Below are 21810 nucleotides of genomic sequence, written 5' to 3'. Positions count from 1 at the left end.
GGACCGACACCAATCACGCTAACCAACCGCATATGCCCGCTGAGAAAGTAATATCTTCTGTCCAGGCTCCAGAGGGTCACCAGAGAGCCTCGCACCGCCTGTGACCTACTTTTAGATCTGCGACCCCATACCCTGCACTATGGATCCCATAGCTTGTCTTCAGCCAACTCCTAAACAAGCCGTCCTATTGCGAAAGGGTTTCATTTACAAGACCCAGCAACGAATTCTCTTGCACCAGTTCCTTTCTGAAAAGAACGACTGGGTAAATTCCTGAGGACTGAGGAAGAAGAGAAGGTGTTGGCTACCAGACCTGACATAAGCATCCCCTAGGTTACAGACACTGCGACCAGTCCATACAACCTTTCCTCCTCTGGCCCAAAAGGTGATTAGTGGTTGTTCCAGGAGGAACCAAATATGTTTCCAATGTCCACAAGAAACTTCATCAGAAAAAATGGTCCTCCTCAAAGCAGGCCAGACACCGGCCGGCCGGCCCCCACGCCTTCCCCCTGGGCTGAACCTGGGCCGAGCATTTGATAAGAGTCTGGCGGCCTCTACCGGGCGCCTCGGCAGAGGGACGTCCCTCAAACCTAGAGACGACATGTGGCGCTCCGGAGAGGTGAGAGCGAGCGCGAGTCCGCCGGGGGCGCTGGGGAATCTGCAGCGGGGCAGCGCGCGGCCTCAGGCGCGGCGCGGAGCAGAGCCGCAGGGCGGCGGCGGGAGCGCGGGGCTCCGGGTATCCTCGGCGCGGAGCTCAGGGCAAGTTCGCGCCGGCAGCATGGGGCGGTGACGCTGCACCGTCCTGCCGGGTCCTCCGCAGGGAGAGCGGGCGGCAGAGAAGCAGGATGCGCCCTCGCCGACGGCTCGCTAGCCGGGGCCCGCGCGCAGGGTAAGAAGCTGAGGCTGCCAAAGGTGCTGGCGCCCGGGCCTCCGGGCCAGGAGGAGCTCAGAGCAGCTAGGTGCTCGCGAGCCCGCAGCACAAACTTTGCCCGGAGACTGCGGAGGCCACCCGCACCGGCAGGGAGGGCAGGGGACCTGGTGGTGCGGCTGGACGGGGCTCCGGGCGCAGCGCCTTGGTGATGTCCAGCGTAGACAGCAGGTAGTCACTGCCTGCCGACGTCGCGGAGCTCGTCCGCCTGGAAGACCGCTCCCTCTCGGGATCAGGGGCGCGCGGTGGGCGCGGGCCCCCACTTGGTGTCGCGCGCCTGTCGCGCGGGCTGCTCGAGGCCGGGCTTTGGCTGCGCCGCCGCTGCACCGCGCGCAGCAGAGCAAGAAGGTGCTGCCTGGCGAGCGCTCAACCAGCCAGGTCGAGGGCTAAGGAGATCTGGAGGGCTCGGCGAGAGCTGAAGGGCCAGGCCACGGGAGGTGTCCGGCGGCGCTGCGGAGCGGCAGGTGCGGGGTGGTGATAGCTGCGGCTCCGCAGTGCCAACCTCTAGCCCACCTGCGCTGTGCGCCAGCCCTGGTGAGCTCGAACTGCGATCTGGGGGTCCCGAAAAGAGCACCCTCACGGTGGGACTCGGGAAATCGGGGGCTGAAGGGCGGCAGAAGGCACCGCCCGGGTTTCCCCGCATGCGGCGCCGCGTGCTCGCCGCCTAGACTCACCAGGCTACCAGCGCAGAGCTTCAGGATGCGCCCGGGCGACCACCTCATGTCAGCCTTCTATCCTTGATGAGAATCTTAGAGGGCTTTCTCCTCTGAGATGGAAATACCTGTTGTGTGCTTCCCAGTTCTGGACTTTTGGGGGGCCTCCTTAGAAATATGTTTCTTTTGGAACTCTGGTTTGCTCGTGTACACTGAGCACCTTTTTGCGTTATGCGCATATTGAGATGTATGTGCCTTTTCTAAGGTTGTTGCTGGCCCAGGGCAGTGCTTGCTTGGATTTCCACTGCACTAGCCAGCTACGAACAGAGGTATTTTCCAAGTTCTCTGATTATTAAGTCATGTAGTCCAGGGGCCAGGATGCCAAGCCAGAAAGTCGGACCCTCCCAGGCTTGTCTACCATTGATATTCTATAGAAGACGTGTGTTTCTGACATGTGCCTTTCCCCCTCTTCCCACACACTTTCAGCACCTTGCAGAACGAGAAGCAGCTTGCTGGCTTTGACCGTGTGGCAAATATTTCAGAAAGGTAAATTGATCTCACTTGTGGATTTGATAGATAAAAAATGCAATTGTCAGATAACTTTGAGCCCTATGTTAATAACTGGGTCATTTAGACCATGCTATAAAGTGTATCATGTTTGAGGGATGCGACGTCTATTAGAACGACTGGGCACTAAAAGTGAAATATAAGGCTGTACTGTCACCCTTTTACACCGTCTTGCTGCCCAGAGAAGGTGGTACAAACTGCTGGCATAGTCTGCTGGTAACGGGGGCCAGGCTCCTGTCTTTGTCAGCTTCACTGTGGCAGCAGCATGGTTGGATTCGCTGTAGTGACAGAAACATCCGTGCTCACGTGCTTCTCCCCTTTGTGTACTTTCAGCTTCAAGATAAAGTTGGAGGAAAGAACAGTTTTTCTTCCAAACTCATCTGCTTCAGCTATTATTCTTACTGGGAATGGACAATGGAATGGTCTCTAGATTTATCATGACCAAAAGCCTCCTTGCCTTCTGTATTTCCATGACCTTATCCAGTCGCTTTGGGTAAGTTGTCACACACCCCCCCCCCCGTGCTTTCATTGTGAAGTCTTGAGGGCCTATGCCATTGTGTACCCCTGTAGAACAAGGGTAATCCTTGCTGGCCAAATCTGCAGTCCTGCACCCTTGAGTCGGTGGTGAATATAGCCTTACCTGCGCTTTTCCCTAAACAAAGCTGTTCCTGTTGCAGGGTCTCTGAAATGAGTTAGACAAAGGAAAAGAGTTTTTTTTCCCCCAAGTGGAAGCAGAAGATGGCTTTAGGGAAGCTGTTTTCTCCTACTCAGGTTGGAAGGGATTAGGAAATTCACGTGGGCTAAAGAACATCTGCTTCTGTTAGACAAGTGTGCAGCACCCGATCCCATCCTTGGGTCCGTTATGCTTGCCGGTTTTGCTTTTCAAGTCAGGCTGGTACTGTGCATGTGGCATGGAAAGGGACCCAAAACAGTCTTGGTCTGAACCAAGCACAGAGGTCATAAACTAGACCAGCTCACCGATAAGGCTCCGGAGATGTTGTTTCCATGTTTCCGTTGATCTCTTTCGTTTGGGCCTCTGTACTAGTGTCTCTGTACTAATACTAGCCTTTTCTCACCATACTAGTAATAACTCGTATCCAAGATACATGCTGTTAGGAGGCAATCAGTGTTCCTCTTCTCCCCTATGTCCCTCACTGCCCCAAATTGTCCTGGCTAATCAAAAAGATTGCAAGTTGAAGTACTCCCACTGGACAGAGTGTGCTGCTTGGCTTCCTGTTTACCAGTGCTCATTCCCAAGGGAACACTTGGGATAGTTGAAAGGACTGCAGCATACAGTCACCTGTTTCCATCAGTATACACTGTACAGGCTGCTTTGTGAATGTTCACTGGGCCACTCTGCTGGACAAAATTCCCACGAGGGCTCGGGCTTGTACCTAGGGGCAGTTAAAATGCATTCCCAGAATCTGACAAAGTCCTGTTAGTCTGTCTTCTCTATCTCCACACCTCATGTCTCTTATCTCTCTAGTCTCTCTCTCTCTCCTCCCCTCTCCCCTCTCTTCTCTTCTCCTCTCCTCTCTTCTTACTCCCTCTTTCTCACACCTCCCTCTGTTTCTTTTCTCTTACCTTCTGTTCTTATTCTCCCTCTCTCCTCCTCTACTCAAACTGGAAGGGTGAGAAAGGCAGAGAACGTCCAGAGCCCAGGCAGGAAATGTCACTCCCTAGCAGGGGCATACCTACTTGCCAGGAAAAGGGTGGCTTTGTGGGCCCTGTACAACCTCTGTCCATTTATGACTTACACACATGCAGAATACACTCTGGAGTCCATTTTATGGTCAATGCTTGGTAACTTTGGTTCTGAAACTGAGAAGCACACACTCTGTCTATCAGGTTGTATTTTTCACTGGCCACACGACACACCATAAAAGATGTGTTGGTATCTGTTTATTGGATGCTATTCTTACCTTATTCATCCTCAGGGGACATGTTATCCCTTTCTGGCCTTTTGCTTCTTCACCTACTACATGAGGGATTTTCCTTTGCAAGTTCTTTATTAAATTCTATAAGCTGGAGTGTCTACGTTGCTTTTCTGAATGGGAGATGCACGTGGATAAAATCTCATGAATACCCACCATTGCAAATCAATACATTAAAAGAGTTGGCTCGTTTTCTGATATGCTATGTATACTGAGTGATATTTTAGAAGTAATGCCCATGCTATGCAGTGCTATCTTGGGAACATTCAGTTTATAGGATGTGGCACAATAATTCTGATTGTGAATTGAAAAAAGCAAGAAGCTATCACCCTCTCCAGTAGAGGGGAGTCTGAAGTAGAATGTTATGTGTGTGGGTTTAGTCACTTTCTCACTGGTGTGATGTTATGAGGTCTTCTATAAAGCAGCGATGGGCTTGTCAGTTTCTGGAAGAAAGTGCTGATAGGTCTGAGGATAGCCCTCAGTCTCCCAAATGTATTAACTTTTGGAGAAGATACTAAGTTTTAGATACTATTATAGAATAATACCTATGAACTGCAGGAAACATGTGAGAAACAGACATGTTTATAAAAAAGAAGGGTGTAATAATTCCAAATGCCTTTCCCATTCTAGTTCCTACCACCGCTTGATTCTGTGTGTATTGTATGTATCTGGGTCATATTGCTTATTCAGCCTTTTGTTGGTTTTTGGACCCAACCTTCTACTGTGTGGTGTTCAAATGGACAGTGATTGTAGCAGTGCACGAGTGGGCAGCCATTAGCTACTTCCCTACTTTGGGACATTTACATTAGTTCTGATTTTCCTGCCCTAAATTCTCTTGTATAGTGCACACTTGGTGTGAAATTGTTTAAGTGTTTGAACTTGTTTCTATTAGAAGATTGTCCTGCGAGTGGATGCATACACCAGCTGCTGTGAGCACATGCTCAGCTTCTTTAGATAAGGTGGGAGACTTGCAGCACACAGTGTACACAGAACACATCACAAGACGTATCAAGCCTTCACTTATTTCTTCTTAGATGAGTGTCTGCTTACTAAAAGATTAATTTTATGTAGGAATAATTGTGTTGAAACCCAGTAAGTTTTGTACAATTTTCTTGACTTTAAATCTTGACAGAATAATATTTCTACAATGCAAAGCACCCAGCATTACAATGTTTTGCGTAAACCCGAGGAACCACTTTATGAGCGCAGTGGCATTATCCCATTCTGTGTCTGGCATGTGGGATGGATGAGTATCTGACCAGGGAACCCTACAGGGCCCAAACCTGCCAGGATTTCTCATGCTGGACTGCTCTGTGTCACCCTGCTCAGCTCCATCCTCTGCTCTTTTCTTTGACCACAGTTTTGTGCTATGTCAAACCAACCTAGAAAGCTGGAAGCATGACCGTGAAATGTATTGCCCGCTTTGTGTTTTAGAAAAAAAAGTTTTCTGCACTCTGAAATTGGGGAAGAGAACAGGTTGAATAAATTCTCTGTCCCTTCCTCCCTCCACTAAAGAAGTGATTTCTGTGATTGAGGTTCAAAGGAAGTTGAAAAGGGAAGTTACAAAGGTCCTAGTTTGATCAGAGAACTATGGATGCTCTTAAACTCGGCCAGGAGGCTTGAGAGCTGCCAGGGCTAAGGAGTTCTATGCAAATTCAGACAGGGGAGAAGAAGGAGGCAAAACTTCAGGCTCTGCGCGGGTACATGTTGACATACCACATTTGTAAAAATCTGCACATTCATCAGCAGAAGGCACATTTGTGAAGAAAGAAGCATGTTCGGTGATTACATAAGACAGTTAATGTGAAGTTGCTTTGAAAATACCATGAGAATAATTTGTCTTTTCTAAATTTAGTCGCCAGGAGCTCATTTTCGATAGTTGTGTAACTTTACTATCCATTGTGAATTATAGAACAGGGCATGAGTCAAGCATACAACTGAACCAAGGCCTTATAGTCAGCCTCTGCCATGGCTCATTCAGACACATGGAGTTGTTTAAGCTATTATAGTTATTTTAATGAAAACAGCAATCTAAATTGCACAACATAGAAAAATAACCCTAAAACAGTATGGGGAATCAAAGTACTACCAAATTATATAATGTTAAGTTTAAGCTGGAATTAGTATATCATCACTTAAAAACCATACTTTATCAGACTTGAGAGGACACAAACAATTGCTAGGCACATTTGAGGATTATCAGCTCAATAAGATAATGTCAGATTCCATTCAGTTATTGGTACTGACATAGAGATCTGTTTATTGAAAAGAAGAATGCATTTTAATGCTATTACATGGGAGCAGCAATTCAAATACATGTTGGAAAACAATATTTTTAAATTGGCAATGAAAGACAGGCTTTTACAAACATGAGAAAAGTCTTTCTTCCTCTGTGTACACATGTGCCAGCCTGGCATTTGGTCCCACAAAAAAGGATAGCTGCTTCTCCTAACTGGAGCAGTAAGCATGTCTGTATCATGCCAGCACTCACTGTATGTTCTGAGGTTGGAAGGTTCATCCTTCCACAGAGCTGCAGGTTCCCGAGGCCCAGGACACACAGCCAGTATGATTGTGAAAGCACTACAGCAGTGCAGCTAATGCAGTTATCAGGGAGAGATCTGAACTATGGCTCTGTACGGAGGCTGCAGAGATTAGCAGACAGAGACAAGGAAGGGGTCCAGCATGCCTCTCACTGGGGTTATAGAGCCATCTCTAACCTTGTTTTAAAATAAAGAAAAAAAAAGAGCGTATTTTCATACTTTATAAAGCTGACTTTAAAATGTTTGATGCACCAGTGCTCAGTAAGCAGCAATGAGAGGCATGGCAAGAAGCACAGCTCTGCTAAATAGGCTGGCCCTGAGCTCCAGGATGAGTCATTAGCTGGGTTTAATGGGGAGGGGCATAGTGAGTATTTGGATATTTATGAGGAGTTGGTGGCACAAAACAGACATTTTAATTGGTATGGAATTCAAAGGGCGATATTAGAATTAAAAAGCAAAAAGAAATCTTACCTCACTCTCATAGCAGCAAGAATTACCAACATGCAATGCAGGTACATTGCATGCATTTGCACAATGCTGTTGTTAAAATATGCTGTTTACTTTTCACCAAGTCCTCACTTGGTGCAAGAGAAGAGCTCCAGCTTTAGAGCTGATGAAATTGTGTCCAAGTTTTCCTGCTGAAAGTGGTAGAATCACCCCTTAACTCCTGGATGCCTGCTAGGGCTAGAGTTCCTATTACAAAGGCCATTCCACTGTTCCCTAATGTTTATGGTACTGCAGAAAAGATGACACCAGGATGGAGAATGTATATGTTAGAAAAGAGCATCCTATTCTACTTCACGAATGGAACCACTCCTGAGCAGCCCAGGAGGCCTGCTGGAAGGTCTTTGGAGGCTAATGCACAGAGAAGCATCATGTGCAGGGAAGCTTCATCTTATCTGTAGTTCAGAGATTACTCAGAAAAACACACAGAACCTAAAAGTCAGAGCAACACAGGACATTGGGGTTCAGTTTCTAAAAAAATTGTCCCATCAGCTCATGACCAGTTTGCTTCTGTCCCAAGATCACTAGGGAGAAGTATGAAGGATCCTTTTGATGGTGGGTCCAGTTCTTATCTATGTTTTGGCTCATTTTGTGAGGCCAGAAGTTCCTTAACTAGCCTTTTGCTCAGTTTCTGAATGTCATACTTGGGGGTAATAGAGGATTCTTCGTTACAAGGCTGACGTATTGATTAACCTGTGCAAAATGCTTAAACGGATCCAGGTGTCTCTGTGTTAAGCCACACTATGCTGGGGTTTAGTGGCCCAAAGGCGAATCAGTGCATTTGGGTAGGGCCTGAGCACAATGAAGACCACAACCTGGATCACACCCAAGCAGCTCCCTTGCTTGAGTGTGGTTGAGGTCATCACCTTGCTTTGATAGCAGTATGAATATGTCCCTTTCCACATGGTAGGCACTATTATGGGTGCTAAGGGCCAGAATGGAGCCTAACTTCAAAATGAGAGTGTGCTCAGATGTGAAAAAGACAGGCAACAAACTAGTGATGGTGATTACTAAAAGAGTAAATCAGATGAGAGATAGTGAAGGTGCTGGAAGGAAATGCTACTGCAGGGACCTGAGGAAAGTGGTGTTTAGGAACAGCATTAATGGTGGAGAAGACCAAACCAGTGTTAGGGAATGGCGATAGTGCAGGGTACCACAGCAGGTGCGCATTGGGGACATTGGAAAATGTCAGCAGCTAGCTTGGTATTGGCGGTAGAGATTCATGCGAGGTATAATCACAGTGTAAGAGATAGAGCTGCATTGGGTCTCGGAGGATCTACTGACTTTACTTTGAGGGTTGCAGATGGTCATGGGATGGAATGGGATTTTTAGAATTTGTTTGTTTGTTAATATTTTTTGTTTTATTCTTGGTTTCTGAGAAATCATCTCATGTATCCCACGTTATTCATGAACTCTATGTGAAGCCAAGGATAGACTTAAGCCCCGATCCTCTTATCTACACCCCTGACTTGTGAGATTATTGTGTGCCACCATGCCCAATTTGTGCAGTACTAGGCTCAAACCTAGGGCTTTGTGCATGCTAGGACAAACATTTTACTGAGCTGCAGCCTCATCCCATCTTATTGGTTTGGAGATGAGAATGCCTGATGTCATGTGACCCTTCTACTATAGGCAGCTAGGTATCTGAGACTGTATACTGCTGTACCAGGTGGCCTCACTGAGGAGCTTTTAGCAAGCATGTTCCTATTTAGATGTAGCAATGACATGACCTCAGTATTGCATCCCCTGTGGGAGCAGAGTAGAAAGAATTAAGTGGAGTCTGGGGTAAGAAGGGGAGAGGTGGAAGTGGTATGCTGTCATTTAAGAGGCGTTTGCATCAGGAGATGACTATTTAGACCAGTGGGATGTGTTTATGGGATATCATGGGCAAGATTAAAGGCCAAAGCCCCTGGAGAAGCCACTTCCATATCCAAGTAGCTGAGCACGACTTTGGACACAGGGAAATGGAAGCCAGAAAAGAACTGGGCTGAATCATAATTTAAAAGCTACTAGGCATGAGGACAGATGGAAACTGAACACAGACATTGTGGTGTTATGAGCTTAGGAGGGTATAAGAGTGGGAGCAAGACTGAGAAGAACAGAGAAGATGAATGAAAAGACAAGTATAGCAGAATGCAGCAGCACTTGGGGAGTAAAGCAAGAAGATATTAGTTTCAAGCTACACAATAGAACCCTGTCTTAAGAAATAAACCAGTAAGCATATATACACACAACAGCTAGAACCTAAAGAGAAGAGCTTTCAGAGGCTGGAGAGAAAGCTTTGTAGGAAGAGAAATGCAGTTATCACTGCTGAATGGAGCCCCTTATGGTAAGCAGTTGGTCTTGACTCTTGGATCTGGCAATTCAGAGTTTCCTCCTGGCCTTTAAAAAAGATAGGTCTCTGGCATATAGGTGGCAGGATCTAGACAGGAGCAGCTGCAGGAGAAAGGAAGATTTTGTGTGTGTGTGTGTGTGTGTGTGTGTGTGTGTGTGTGTGTGTGTGTGTGTGTGTGTAGGGGGGGTTGTCTAATGTATACAGCTTTCCTGGCAGGGGTAGGGGCAGGGTAATTTGTGAGTGCTGTGGCCTATGGAGTCCCAGAGATAAACTTTGGGATTCTGAGGCAGGCAGCAGTGCCAAGGGCATGGAGAATGTTCAGGAAGGGTGCTGAGGAAGACAGCTTTGATTTGGGCAACTGAAGGGCAGCACAGTGACGCTCTGAGGGGAGGAGAAGATCCTAAAATTTCTGGCACTGTACTTCATGGCCACATGAAATGGATTTTAAGTTCACATTCTCCCCTTGAGACAGGGTGCTCTCATGGTCTAGCCATCATCCAGCTACTGCATGCCGTGTTGTTATGTGTAAGGTAGCTAAGGAGACATTCCACAGGCAATTGAGGAGAGCAACAGTGAATGAGGTTGTTTATTTGGAGTTATATAAGTTACGTAAGGATTTTAGCAAGTGTCAAGTGAAGATGCGTTTCTTAGAAGTACTAAAAACCCGAGGAAGAAATGAATGCACACAAAAATGTTCACATCAGAACTGCCTGCCGTTATTGCTACTGAGCCACTTTATGTAAAATCACACATGGCTGTCACGGAGCAGAGAGAACATCACAAAGAAGCCCACCATACTCTGTCTTCCCAAATCCCATCTGTGCTATGACAATGCTCAAATGACCTTCCCAAGGCTGAGGAGAGAGTGTCCTGTTAAAATACCGTAGTAGTGAAACCTCACCAGGCTTACTTAATATATCATAATGCTTATTAGAAATTACAATCTGGATGTGTAAATAGTAAAGTTATACTGGCATAAGATCCTTTAAATTTTTTCACAGAAAATAAAGATTCTTCTAGATCTCACTGAGAAAACAATCCCCAGACAAACTCCTTTTCCAGGGTCCATTGTCCCTTGGTGTTCTTGGGGAGCTGGTGCCAGAAGCCCCTCTGAGCATTAATGTCCCTTATGTGAAATGCACGGTATTTGCACGTAACCTGTGTACACCCTGCAGTGTGCTAAACTGTTTCTAGATCCCATACACAGTATAAATACTAGTATTACAAGACTGAATCCATGTGTGTGTGTAGTACAGTTGCTGTGTTTTTCTGAACATTTCCAGTCAGTGGTTGATGACATTTGTGCACGTAGTGCCTGAAGACATGGGAGGGATGAGCGAATGCTACAGCAAAGCTCATGCTGTGTGGGTACCATGCATCTGAAAAGGCCTTCCTCTGGGTTTCCCACCCCTGATTTCATGCCTCCCAGTTTCCTTCAGCTCCTTCAGAAATTTTAACAAATGGGGCATGGTGGAAATGTCTGTAGTTCCAGGTAACTGGGAAGAGGAGAAAACAAAACAAAACCACAACACCAAAGAAAACAAAAACCTAAAACTGCTTTAAACTAGGAGGTCAAGGCCAACTTTTGCCCCATAATGTGAGACCTCTTTTTTCAAAAATGTCTTTTCTTTCTTTCTTAAAGAAATACATCCAACTAATGGTACTCTTGTGACCCATCTCTTATCTCCATGTTGTTTCCTGAGTCATTGCCCTCTCCCTTCTCCCATCTTGCCTCTCCCAAGTCTGTAACTTATAAGCAGTCCAAGGGCCTTGCCAAAAAAAGTCTTCCAGTTACCATTATCTTCAAGAGGATTTAAAAAGTGCAGCATGGCATCCAAAGAATTTTCTTGATTTGTGTGTGATTATCTTCCTAGGCACAGGTTACAATTTTGAAATTTTAAAAGTTGGGTGGTATTGGTGACTGAACCCAGAGCCTGGTCCCTTGCAGTGCTCACTGTTACCAAGAACCTGGCCCTTGTAGTACTTTATTACCCAGAACCTGGCCCTTGCAGTGCTGATACCCAGTTCCTGGCTCTTGCAGTGCTCTGTAACGTAGTGCTTGGTCCTTGTGGTGATCTCTCTGTTACCCAGTGCCTGGTCCTTGCAGTGCTCTCTGTTACCCAGTGCCTAGCCCTTGCAGTGCTCTGTGACTGAGAAGCAGTGCAGCCCTAGTGCTGGCTTTCACCAGATGTCTCCCAATCTTTCTACAAACACCAGTTGCCCTTTTAGGACAGCTGTTCATAATTATCACCAGTCCTCCTTTCACTGGCTTGAACCAATCTTCAAACCCAAAACTTTGTGTCTATTTTTTTTCATTCCACACCTAGACAGAGGCCATGTTCTTTCTCTCCCGTGTGTTCCTGTTGTGCCGTGCTTTGTGAAGAGGCACTAAGCTCGTACCCTTTCTGTGCACTACTGAAATTTCCCTAATCCGAGTGGAGGGTGGGGTATGACTTTCACATGTAGTGGCACTCAGAGGAAGGCTAGCAGGTTACCAAGAAGAGACTTGTTACCCTATGAGCATATACAGGGGGAGGAAATCCCCCTCAGGAACAGTCATAGGGGAGGGGAATAAGGGGAAAGTGGGAGGGAGGGAAGAATGGGAGGATACAAGGGATGGGATAACCATTGAGATGTAACAAGGATAAATTAATAAAAAATTAAAAAAAAAAAAGAAAGAAAAGAAATTTCGCAGTACCAAAATTTTTCATACCTCGATGTCAGGGCCAACTATGCCTTCTACCTGTCCTTAGTTCTCACCAGAGTAACTGGCATAGGTGCAGATACAGGACATGGACGTCCATCACTGGGATTCCCCGAGGAGAAGCTATCTATAGACTCAGAGGCTGCTGGAGCTTATGGCATGGGCCCTGTGGCAGCCCTTTCACCTCCATTTTAGGCCTAAAACTAACTCACTTTTCACTAGGACCCCATAGAGACGTCACCAGGTAGGAGTCAATCTCCACAAATACTGTTTCTTACTCTTTCTGAGAGCAGTAAAACCCTAGTCTCCAGGGGCCAGAAATTGAGAAGACGCTAATGCCTTGGAAAGGCCAGGAATGAGGCAATGTTGAGAAGGAGAGATTCCTGTACTTGAAAGATTATACCTTTACCAAAGATACCCGCAATTTATTTCTCTTAAAGACTGCCTGGATAGTCAGCCCTTTAGTGATTCAGATTTCATGAGATGCTGGTTCCTAAATCAACTTTATCAGAATTGGAAGTTGGACTGCCAACTTTCTGTGGCATCCAGTGGACATTCAGTACCAACCTACTGTCCCCTCCTGTCCTGTAGACAGTTTTCACAAGGCTGGAAAACAGGGATGGTATGTGTCATTTAGTCTTTAAAACAAAATCACCAGAGTCACTGGGTCAAATCCTTATGCTTTTTGTATAAACAAGGCAAGGAAGTAAAAAGAGTAGTGATGTTTTAAACAGGTTAGGTTGGTTCTATGCAGTTGGTCCAACATAACTGCAGTTTCTGCATCTGTGGATTCAACCACACATTTTTAATTTTTGATGAAAAATATTGGAAAAACTGCCTCTGTAACTGAGTGTGTTGACTTTCCCCTTATGTCGTTCCCTGAATATGCTTAATAACCATTAGCCCAACCAGGTCTAGAGATAACTTAGGTATGAGGGAGGCTGTGTGGACATGCTATGCAAACCCACAGAAGTTATAAAAGGGACCTGATTGTACTATATATTAAAAAGAAAGAAAAGGGACCTGAGCATCCACAGGTTTTTATTTCCATATTGAAGGGCAACTCTCTTGTCTTAAGAATCTCTTTTTTTTGCTTGGGTTGGTGTCCTAGTTCCTCCATTGGAAGTCTTGCCTGGTTACAGGAGATGGCTAGTTTAAGTTCCGTATCCCCCATTGCGAGGAGTCTTCAATAGGATCACCCTCATAGATTCCTGGGAGTTTTCATTGCCCTAGGTTTGTAGATCATCCTATAGATGCCTCCATTCCAGTTGTCACTCTCTCCCTCCAACTTGCCCCACATGATGCCTCCTGTTCCCATCCCTCCCCATGCCAGTCCCCTTCCCTGTCCACCCACAATGTCTATTCTATTTCCCCTTCTCAGGGGGATTCACATGACCTCCCTTGAGCCCTCCTAATTGCTTGGCTTTGGATTCTTCTGTAGATTGTAGCATGGTTATCCTTTATAGCTCCCATCCACTTATAAGCCATGCATATCTTTCTGTATCAGGGTTATCTCATTCAGAATGACATTTTCTAGTTCCATCCATTTGCCAGAACATCTCATGATGTCATTGTTTTTAAAGGCTGAGTAATAATCCATTGTGTAAATGTACCACAGTTTCTCTATCCATCTTTTGGCTGAAGGATATCTAGGTTGTTTCCAGTTTCTGGCTCTTACAAATAAAGCTGCTATGAATATAGTTGAGCAAGTGCCCTTGTGGTGTTGTGGAGCATCCAATGGGTATACTGCCAGGAATGGTATATCTGGGTCTTGACATAGATCCATTCCCAATTTTCAGAGAAACCTTTAGATTGATTTCTAAAATGGCTGTAGAGGTGTGCACACCGACCAACAATGGAGGAGTGCATGTTCCTGTTTCTCCACATCCTAGCCAGCATGAGGTATCACTTGAGTTTTTTTCCTTCCTTTTATTTTATTTTTCCATTAACTATTTTATTTAATCACTTTATGATCTGTTCATAGCCCCCACCCTCCTCCCCACCCAGTCTCACCTTCACACCCACCTTCTCCCATTCCTCCTTTCCCTTCTCAGAGAAGGGGAGGCTCCCTATGTTTAACAACCCCCCTAGTACATCAAATCGCCACAGGGCTAAATGCATCCTCTCCCACTGAGGCCAGAAAAGGCCGCCCAGCTAGGGAGAAGGGATCCAAAGGCAGGCAACAGAGTCAGTTGTTAGGCTGTAGTTGTTAGGTGGCCCACATGAAAACCAAGCTGCACACCTGCTACATATGTGTAAAGGGGTCTAGGTCCAGCCCGTACATGCTCTTTGGTTGGCGGTTCAGTCACTGTAGCCCCCACGGGCCCAGGTTAGTTTACTCTGTAGGTCTTCTTGTGATTTTACAAACAATAATAACAATACAAAAAAAATCCCTTTTATGGCAGATCAACAAATGTAGAAAGTGCTAGAACTGAAGCACTAGATAAGTGGATCATGTTTCCATAAATAATGTTGATAAACTATAAAGAAATTTTCTTGTTTTAAAAGAATGTGGATATTTTAGCCTTGATTATAAGTTACCAACATTTAAAAGTATCATTTTTATGCTGAAAATACTTGTCAGTAATAAGATTTAGTTTCACTTCACACACGCACACACACACACACACACACACACACACACACACACACACATACACATCCACTCCATCGAAGGTCTTTATCTTGCCCCTGAATCAGGAGCTCACCCACCATTGTGAACACACTCAGCGGTGTTAGGATAGATGGTGGCGAGACCTGCCTGGTGAAGACCCCGAGGCCTGGTGAAGCTGCTGAGGCCTGCCCGGTGAAGACCCCAAGGCCTGGTGAAGCTGCCAAGGCCTGCCCAGTGAAGACCCCAAGGTCTGCCTAGTAAAGATGCCCAGGTCTGCTCGGTGAAGACGTCGTGGCTCTAGCTGAAGCTCTTCAGACCCACTGTTTCCCACAGAACACAGATCCCAGTATGTTCCCACTGTTTTCCTTTTTATGTGTTTTTGTTGAGCCAAATGGAACTTTCTTTTTGGCCTAAGAAGTAGTTCTTGAGGCTCTTGCAGCTTGATGTGGGCATAACCAAGTTCCTGGATATCTATGGGTGAAGGAGGCACCGTGCCAGGGCAGCAAACAGTACTAGCCTTCTCCTCCGCACTGTGAAAATAGGCCATTGCACAGACACATAGTGCAGGTGATTTGTTTTTTTGGAAGGTTGATTATGGAAAACAACCAACCAACCCTTGTCCCTCCTCCCCCATCCACCAAAAAACAAAACAAAACACACACACACACACACACACACACACACACACACACAAAAATCAACAGCAGTAAAATGCAAACCCTGCTTCTGCCATAGAGGCATTTCAAGATATTATTTTTTTTCTTAATGCCATTTTTCTACTCCTGGCACATGACTATTTAATACAGTAAAGAAAATATTCCATATCCTCAGCACTTAATGTTGCTACATGAAGGAACAAAGATCAATGCAGAAGGCAATTCTGGCAGGACAGGGAAGATACTGAAGTTCCTCCAAGAAAAATGTCATTATAGACAAGGAGTGTGATAGATATTTAAATATATATCTTTAAAATTGTGTCTAGCTGGAAAGATGTCTCAAGTTAAGAGTACTGACTACTCTTCCAAAAGTCCTAGGTTCAATTCCTAGCACCCACATGGTGATCCACAGCCATTCAATAATTCCAGTCTCAAATGATACAGGTCCTTCCTTTGTCCTCTGTGAGCACCAGTCATGTACTGGTTACACGGACATGCATGCAAGCAATACACCCACGCATATAAAATAAAATAAAAAAATAAGTTAAAATGTGTGTCCAATACATGGAAACAGCTCCAGAATTTGATAGTGTTGTCTCTATCTCTGGGATTGGTGACAATTTGGGAATGTATAAAGTAAGAGTCAGATCCAAGGAACATACCAGGTGGCTGAAACAATGAGGCAGTGCACATGGAGCGAGAGAGAGAGAGAGAGGAGACAGAAGAGAGACAGACAGAGATAGAGAGAGAGGAGAGAGAAGAGAGAGAGAGAGAGAGAGAGAGGAGACAGAAGAGAGACAGACAGAGATAGAGAGAGAGGAGAGAGAAGAGAGAGAAGAGAGAGAAAGAGAGAGAGAGAGAGAGTGGGAGGAGAGAGAGAGCTAAGCAACAGTATGGTACACTGTCATGAATAGCCATTGATGCCACCAAGTCATTTTCTCTTAATGGCCAGGCATATTCCAGGGATGTGATTGAGGAACATGTCACAACTGATAATGGACCAGCTTAGAAAAGTCCTTGAAACATGAAATAACTGCCTCTTGATTATGGGGATATATTCCAAACCTCTGGTGGGTAGTGCTAATGCCCACATCTGCTTATTTTTTCCTATAATGCACATGTGGTAAAGTTCAGTCTATAAATTAGGCATACTAAAATTTTAAGAACAGCAGCAATAAAATAAAAAGATACTATGTACTGTAATTAAATTGCCAACATCTCTAGCCCTGTACTTGAGGACCATTTATCAAGAAAAATAAATGTTACTTGACATTGAACATAACAATGATGTGACAGTCCACCTGATAACTGGGATACCTATGAAATGACCGATTCAGAGGTAGCATATACAGTATGGATACTCAGAAATGCAATTGCCAGACAGGATACAGTTTATAAATCTTGGATCGCCTATTTATGACACCTTTGTGTTGGAGGCTTTTGGATGAAGTTGACCCACATCTGAGGAGAGACAATGTTGCTGCTGGTTTTTTTTCCTCCTGTTTCATAGTCTCACATGTTAATTTTTAAATGGAAGAGATCATGAGGCCCTTCCAATGTTAGGAATCTGGACGGAGCCTAAAATTGGGTAACCAGGCTGACCATCTCTGAATGTCATGAGAAGGAGACTATGAGGCAAGACTTTTTGTGACCAGTTATTAGACAACCAGGCAAACCCAGAGTACAACAAGCTTCTTATGCAGCCCAAATGCTTCAAGGATTTTCACCCAGATACTAGCTATGGGTGGCTCCCCTGTTTCCTCTGAAGTTTGAAATTATCATGGGTGTGAGAAATAGGAGACTCATAGTACAGCCAGGTAGTGGTAGTACATGCTTTTAATCCCAGCACTCAGGAGGAAGAGGTAGGCAGAGAAGAATTTCTTTGAGTTCCAGGACAGGCTGTCCTCCAGAGTGAGATCCAGTACAGCTAGGTCTGGCAACACAGAGAGATTCTGTCTCAAGAAATATAAAGAAAGGAACAAAGAAAGAAAGAAAGAGGAAGAAAGAAATAAAGAAAGAAAAGAAAGAAATGAAGCACATAGTATTTTAAAATAGAATAAAATACTCACATGTGTGGGCTCTGTACTAACAAGACTGATTATTAGCTTGTGAGAGCTTCAGCTGTGTGCATTTTAATGGTGATGTGAAAATTAGATCAAAGCAATTTTACGCTTATTCAAAAGGGACTCACTCTGGGGCCAGTAAAGGATTGATCTGCTTAGATGCAATCAATGCAACTGGATGGTTTTCAAGAGCGGAGTCGGGGAAAGGGCATGTGCATTCTGACCTCAGCTTCTCACAGAGAGACGGCAACTCTGATTTCAACAACGGCATGGAAGAAAGTGCTTATGCGGCCCTGGCATCAGACAGCCAGGCTTCCCAGGGAAGTGCCAGGAATCATGTGCTCTTTTCTCGAGTGCCAAGAGTACTGAATTTCATCCAGTAATCTGCCTCGGGTCTGTGAAGCCAAGACCATCTTGTTCATCACATGCTGACTGCACCTTTGAAATAAATGGAGGAGAATCTGTGGTGTTCAGACACATTACTGTCTCCTGGGATGCAGACTTCCTGTTTTGTTCTGCTTTCTTTCCAGGTAGATTCTGAGATCAGAACTGCTCTGTATCTGCCTCACCAAGTTCTTGGTTTCATTGATTGCATCTAATTGAGTCAATTGTGGCTCCCATCTCCCAGTCCACCTTCTTGTGGAATCTGGAAAATGTCACACCATTGAATAGAGGCAAAATATTCTCAGAATATTCTTGTTCCTTTTCTGAAGGCCAGTCTTCTGGTAAGGGTGCAGTGAGATTTGTGCTCATCTTCTTGTCTTCCAACTTGGGGAGAGAGAGAGAGAGAGAGAGAGAGAGAGAGAGAGAGAGAGAGAGAGAGAGAGAGAGAGAGAGAGAGAGAGATTCTCACTGTGTAACTTTTGCTGGCTTGGAATTCACTCACTATGTAGAGCAGGTTGGTCTTGAACTCATAGAGATCTGCTTGTCTTGTCTCCTGAGTGCTGAGATTGAAGGTGGGCTCCACCATACCTTCCTTGGTTTCAAATGTTCAGCCACTCTGCTCTCATTGATGACTTGCAAACTCGGGGGTTTTGTTGTTGTTGTTTTGGGGCATGGGTTTTTTATTTGCTTATTTGTTTTTATTTAAAGAAAAGTTCTGAAATTCCTGTGAGTCCATAGCCCTGCTACTCCATATACGGAAGCTCACTTGCTTTTCAAACATGGCTAACACACTGAAGCCATATTCTGTGACCCAATATATCACAGCCACAATATACCCTCCTGTAAGACCAGCCTGGCATTGAGAAAAGAAACATGGACCTCAAGCTCCCCCAAAAGAAGTGGGGAACCTGGAGCACTATGTTAAGTTTTCCTAGGGTAAAAGTAAGACTATTAAAAATCTAGAGCTTATTAAGGGAATCCAGTGGCTTGCCGAGGCAGCATGGCCTGTCTATTTCTCAGATGCCATTCCTCCAAGGTCAGATGCTTTTGAGTATTGTGTACCTATCTTGAAAAACATATTCCTATGAAGCATTGGGATTTTGTTTTTAATTTCTTTCATTTCTCTCTTTAAAAGCTTTTCACAAATGCCAACCAGTTCTGCACAAGACGAGACCAATGACAACATCACAATATTCACCCGGATCTTGGATGGGCTCTTGGATGGCTATGACAACAGACTGCGGCCTGGGCTGGGAGGTGAGTCTGTTTCCAGCTGAAGGTTCTGAAGGCCCAGGCAAACATCACTCTCAGCCATAAGACATGATGGCTGAAATTCAGATACGGCCTTAGAGGACAATTTTGTCAGGAGTCTGAGTTGAGAACCCATCTACCTTGCGTCCGGTGTTGTCCTTTTCCAGACGCTTGGAGCTGGAGGGAAGGATCTCCTTATCAAATTCTCAAGGTCTCCCTGCTTCCCAGATAATCGGACTGTCCTCTCTGGCTCCTCAGGGAGAAACCTAGTTCTTCGGTGCTGTTAAAGCTGAGCATACTCCCTTAGGAAATAACAGAAAATGTCCCCACTCTCTTATCTGCCCACTGCAGATTTTCTTTGTGACTTCACTTGTTGGAATTTTGATTTCTCACTAAGACTATAGCTGAAGTGTTTACAATGCCTCTACTTATCTAAGAGGGAAGTCCCCTGACCCCACATATGAAATAGAAACTACTTCCACCCTCTGTCTACTACCTTTGTCACTGTGCATACAGTGAGGTGTAGACCTTTTGCCAGATGCATTCTTGAAGTAAAATGAGTTCTCTGATGTCTGTGTTATTAATGGAGAGTCACAGAAAATACAGATGTGTATTCATAGTCTTTAGTGCAAGATATGTCCTCAAGGCTTGGCCACATCCTCTGTCCCCCTGAGAGGCATTCTCAGGCTCAATGCCCAACAGTCCCATCCCTGTTCGCACATTCAAAGGGCCAAAGCATAGGGAGGACACCTGAGCTGCCATCAACTCTCTTTTCTTTGCTTTTCTTTTCTCTTCTTTTCTTTTCTTTTCTCCTCTCCACCCCAGAGATAGGGTTTCTCCATGTAGCCTTGATTGTCCTAGAATCCAAGCTTCTTAGACAAGGCTGGTCTTGAACTCATAGAGATCCACCTGCCTTTGTCTTCCCAAGTGCCAAGATTACAGGCATGTGCCTCAATGTCTGGCTCTGCCATCAACTCTTACACAATTTTATTCAGGCAGCCTTACCACTTTGATTCATTCAGCAGAAAGCCTAATGTGCCACTCTGGTCCAGAGGTTGCAGTAAGGCTTGTATCTTATCCAGAAGGCAGGCACTAAAATCACACTACACAGAATGATTCATAAGTGGATTGTCACCGTAAGAGGATCTACATGAAACTATCTAAGCCCACTATGGCATCGTGCAGCTTGAAGTGGTTCAGTGTGGGTGGTGGCGCATTCTAAATGTGGTCTCTACTCATGAACCAGGAAAAACACGAGCCCTTGTCCCAGTATTATTGATGATTTTGCTCAATTCTGTACATGCCTTTACCTCCTATCTCCATCCACATCTCCTGAGGACCACTCCCCGGGGGGAGAGGTACCATGAGACCCAGGCCATTTTCCTAATGATGGATGCTTTATTTGAATTGTAGTGTGAAGCAGCCCAGGCCCATTGAGTATTTTTCAAGTCTCCCAGGTTTACAAAACACATAGCTGTGCCACGGTATCAAAGAATGAAGTTGGGCACTACACAAAAACATCAATAGAGTATAGAGGAGGCTCACGGTGAGGCAGTGCAAAACAACCTGTGTCTCCATTTCAGAGCGAATCACGCAGGTGCGAACAGATATCTACGTTACCAGCTTTGGCCCAGTGTCTGACACAGAAATGGTAGGTACCAAAGGTCAACACAGAAAATTTGCTCATTGAGTGTACTGTGATAAGGACCTCTCCCACTGAAATGTCACCCTGATGTCTTCTTCTGCATTAGGAATATACCATAGATGTGTTTTTCCGACAAAGCTGGAAAGACGAAAGGCTGCGGTTCAAGGGGCCCATGCAACGTCTCCCTCTCAACAACCTTCTTGCTAGCAAAATCTGGACCCCAGACACATTTTTCCACAATGGAAAGAAGTCCATTGCGCACAACATGACGACACCCAACAAGCTGCTGAGGCTGGAGGATGATGGGACACTTCTCTATACCATGCGGTGAGCAGTTGAGCACCCCTGGGTGGCAGGCCAGGTCAGTTGATGGCTGAACATACCTGGACAAAGCTCAGTGGCCTAATTGGTATGTAAATGGTTTGAAGGTTACACAGGTGTGGGGGTCAGAGGTGGGATGCACACACAGGGTGAGCACCTCTATTTTGAGAAGTACAGATGCTAAGGCTCTATCGGATTGTTTCCCTGGGGTGCCGAGGTCCACGCCCACTAACATTTGTAAGCATTTTTATTTTTGGTATATGCTCAAGAGCACCCTTTGAAAGCAGTGGCTTGGATAATGAAAGAGGGAAATTGCATTTTGTGCAGACTTTAATAGGGACCTAAAATGAACTCATTTTGTCCATTTCTTCGGCTTTTTCAAACGTTGAAAACCGATTTTTTATGTTTTGATAAGATTTGCATACTAAGAGTAAGTCTTAATGTTGGTAACTTAAAATGACATTTGTCACTCTCACGCTGAATTGTTCACAGACTTCAGTTAATCAGTGAGTTGTCCAATGAGCAAAAGTCTTCATAACTTTCCAGTTTCTATGGCAAGTCTTAGTAGGCTTCAGGAAATGCTTTCAATGTTACAGAAAACAAAAACAACCAACCAACCAATGAAACAAACAAAAACCCATAAGGCTGCATTTTCTAGATTCCCCCCCCCCCCAACTCATCTGGATATCTGTGGAATTTATTTTATTAAATTTT

At 45.1% G+C, this 21810-nt stretch overlaps 1 protein-coding gene across 5 annotated transcripts in view; it reads left to right on the top strand.

Annotated features, from left to right (window-relative positions):
• The first annotated feature begins 538 nt into the window (after positions 1–538).
• Gabra5 (gamma-aminobutyric acid type A receptor subunit alpha5) overlaps positions 539–21810 on the top strand; it is a 93647-nt gene continuing 72375 nt past the window's right edge. The window contains exons 1-6 of one of the 5 annotated variants that reach the window (XM_051148648.1): positions 571–616; positions 2065–2124; positions 2479–2638; positions 19015–19136; positions 20714–20781; positions 20882–21102. In XM_051148648.1, coding sequence (XP_051004605.1) covers positions 2553–2638; positions 19015–19136; positions 20714–20781; positions 20882–21102 — 497 coding nt within the window. In that variant the 5' untranslated portion in view covers positions 571–616; positions 2065–2124; positions 2479–2552. Of the gene's footprint in view, positions 617–779; positions 887–1230; positions 1460–2064; positions 2125–2478; positions 2639–19014; positions 19137–20713; positions 20782–20881; positions 21103–21810 lie in introns of those variants that run through there. The other 4 variants (XM_051148647.1, XM_051148646.1, XM_051148650.1 and 1 more) reach the window with 4 other exon arrangements.

The sequence above is a fragment of the Acomys russatus genome, chromosome 7 (assembly GCF_903995435.1).
Source record: "Acomys russatus chromosome 7, mAcoRus1.1, whole genome shotgun sequence".
Classification (NCBI taxonomy): Eukaryota; Metazoa; Chordata; class Mammalia; order Rodentia; family Muridae; genus Acomys; species Acomys russatus.
The sequence above is the reverse complement of the archived record's forward strand: the minus strand, read 5'-3'. Positions and strand labels throughout refer to the sequence as shown.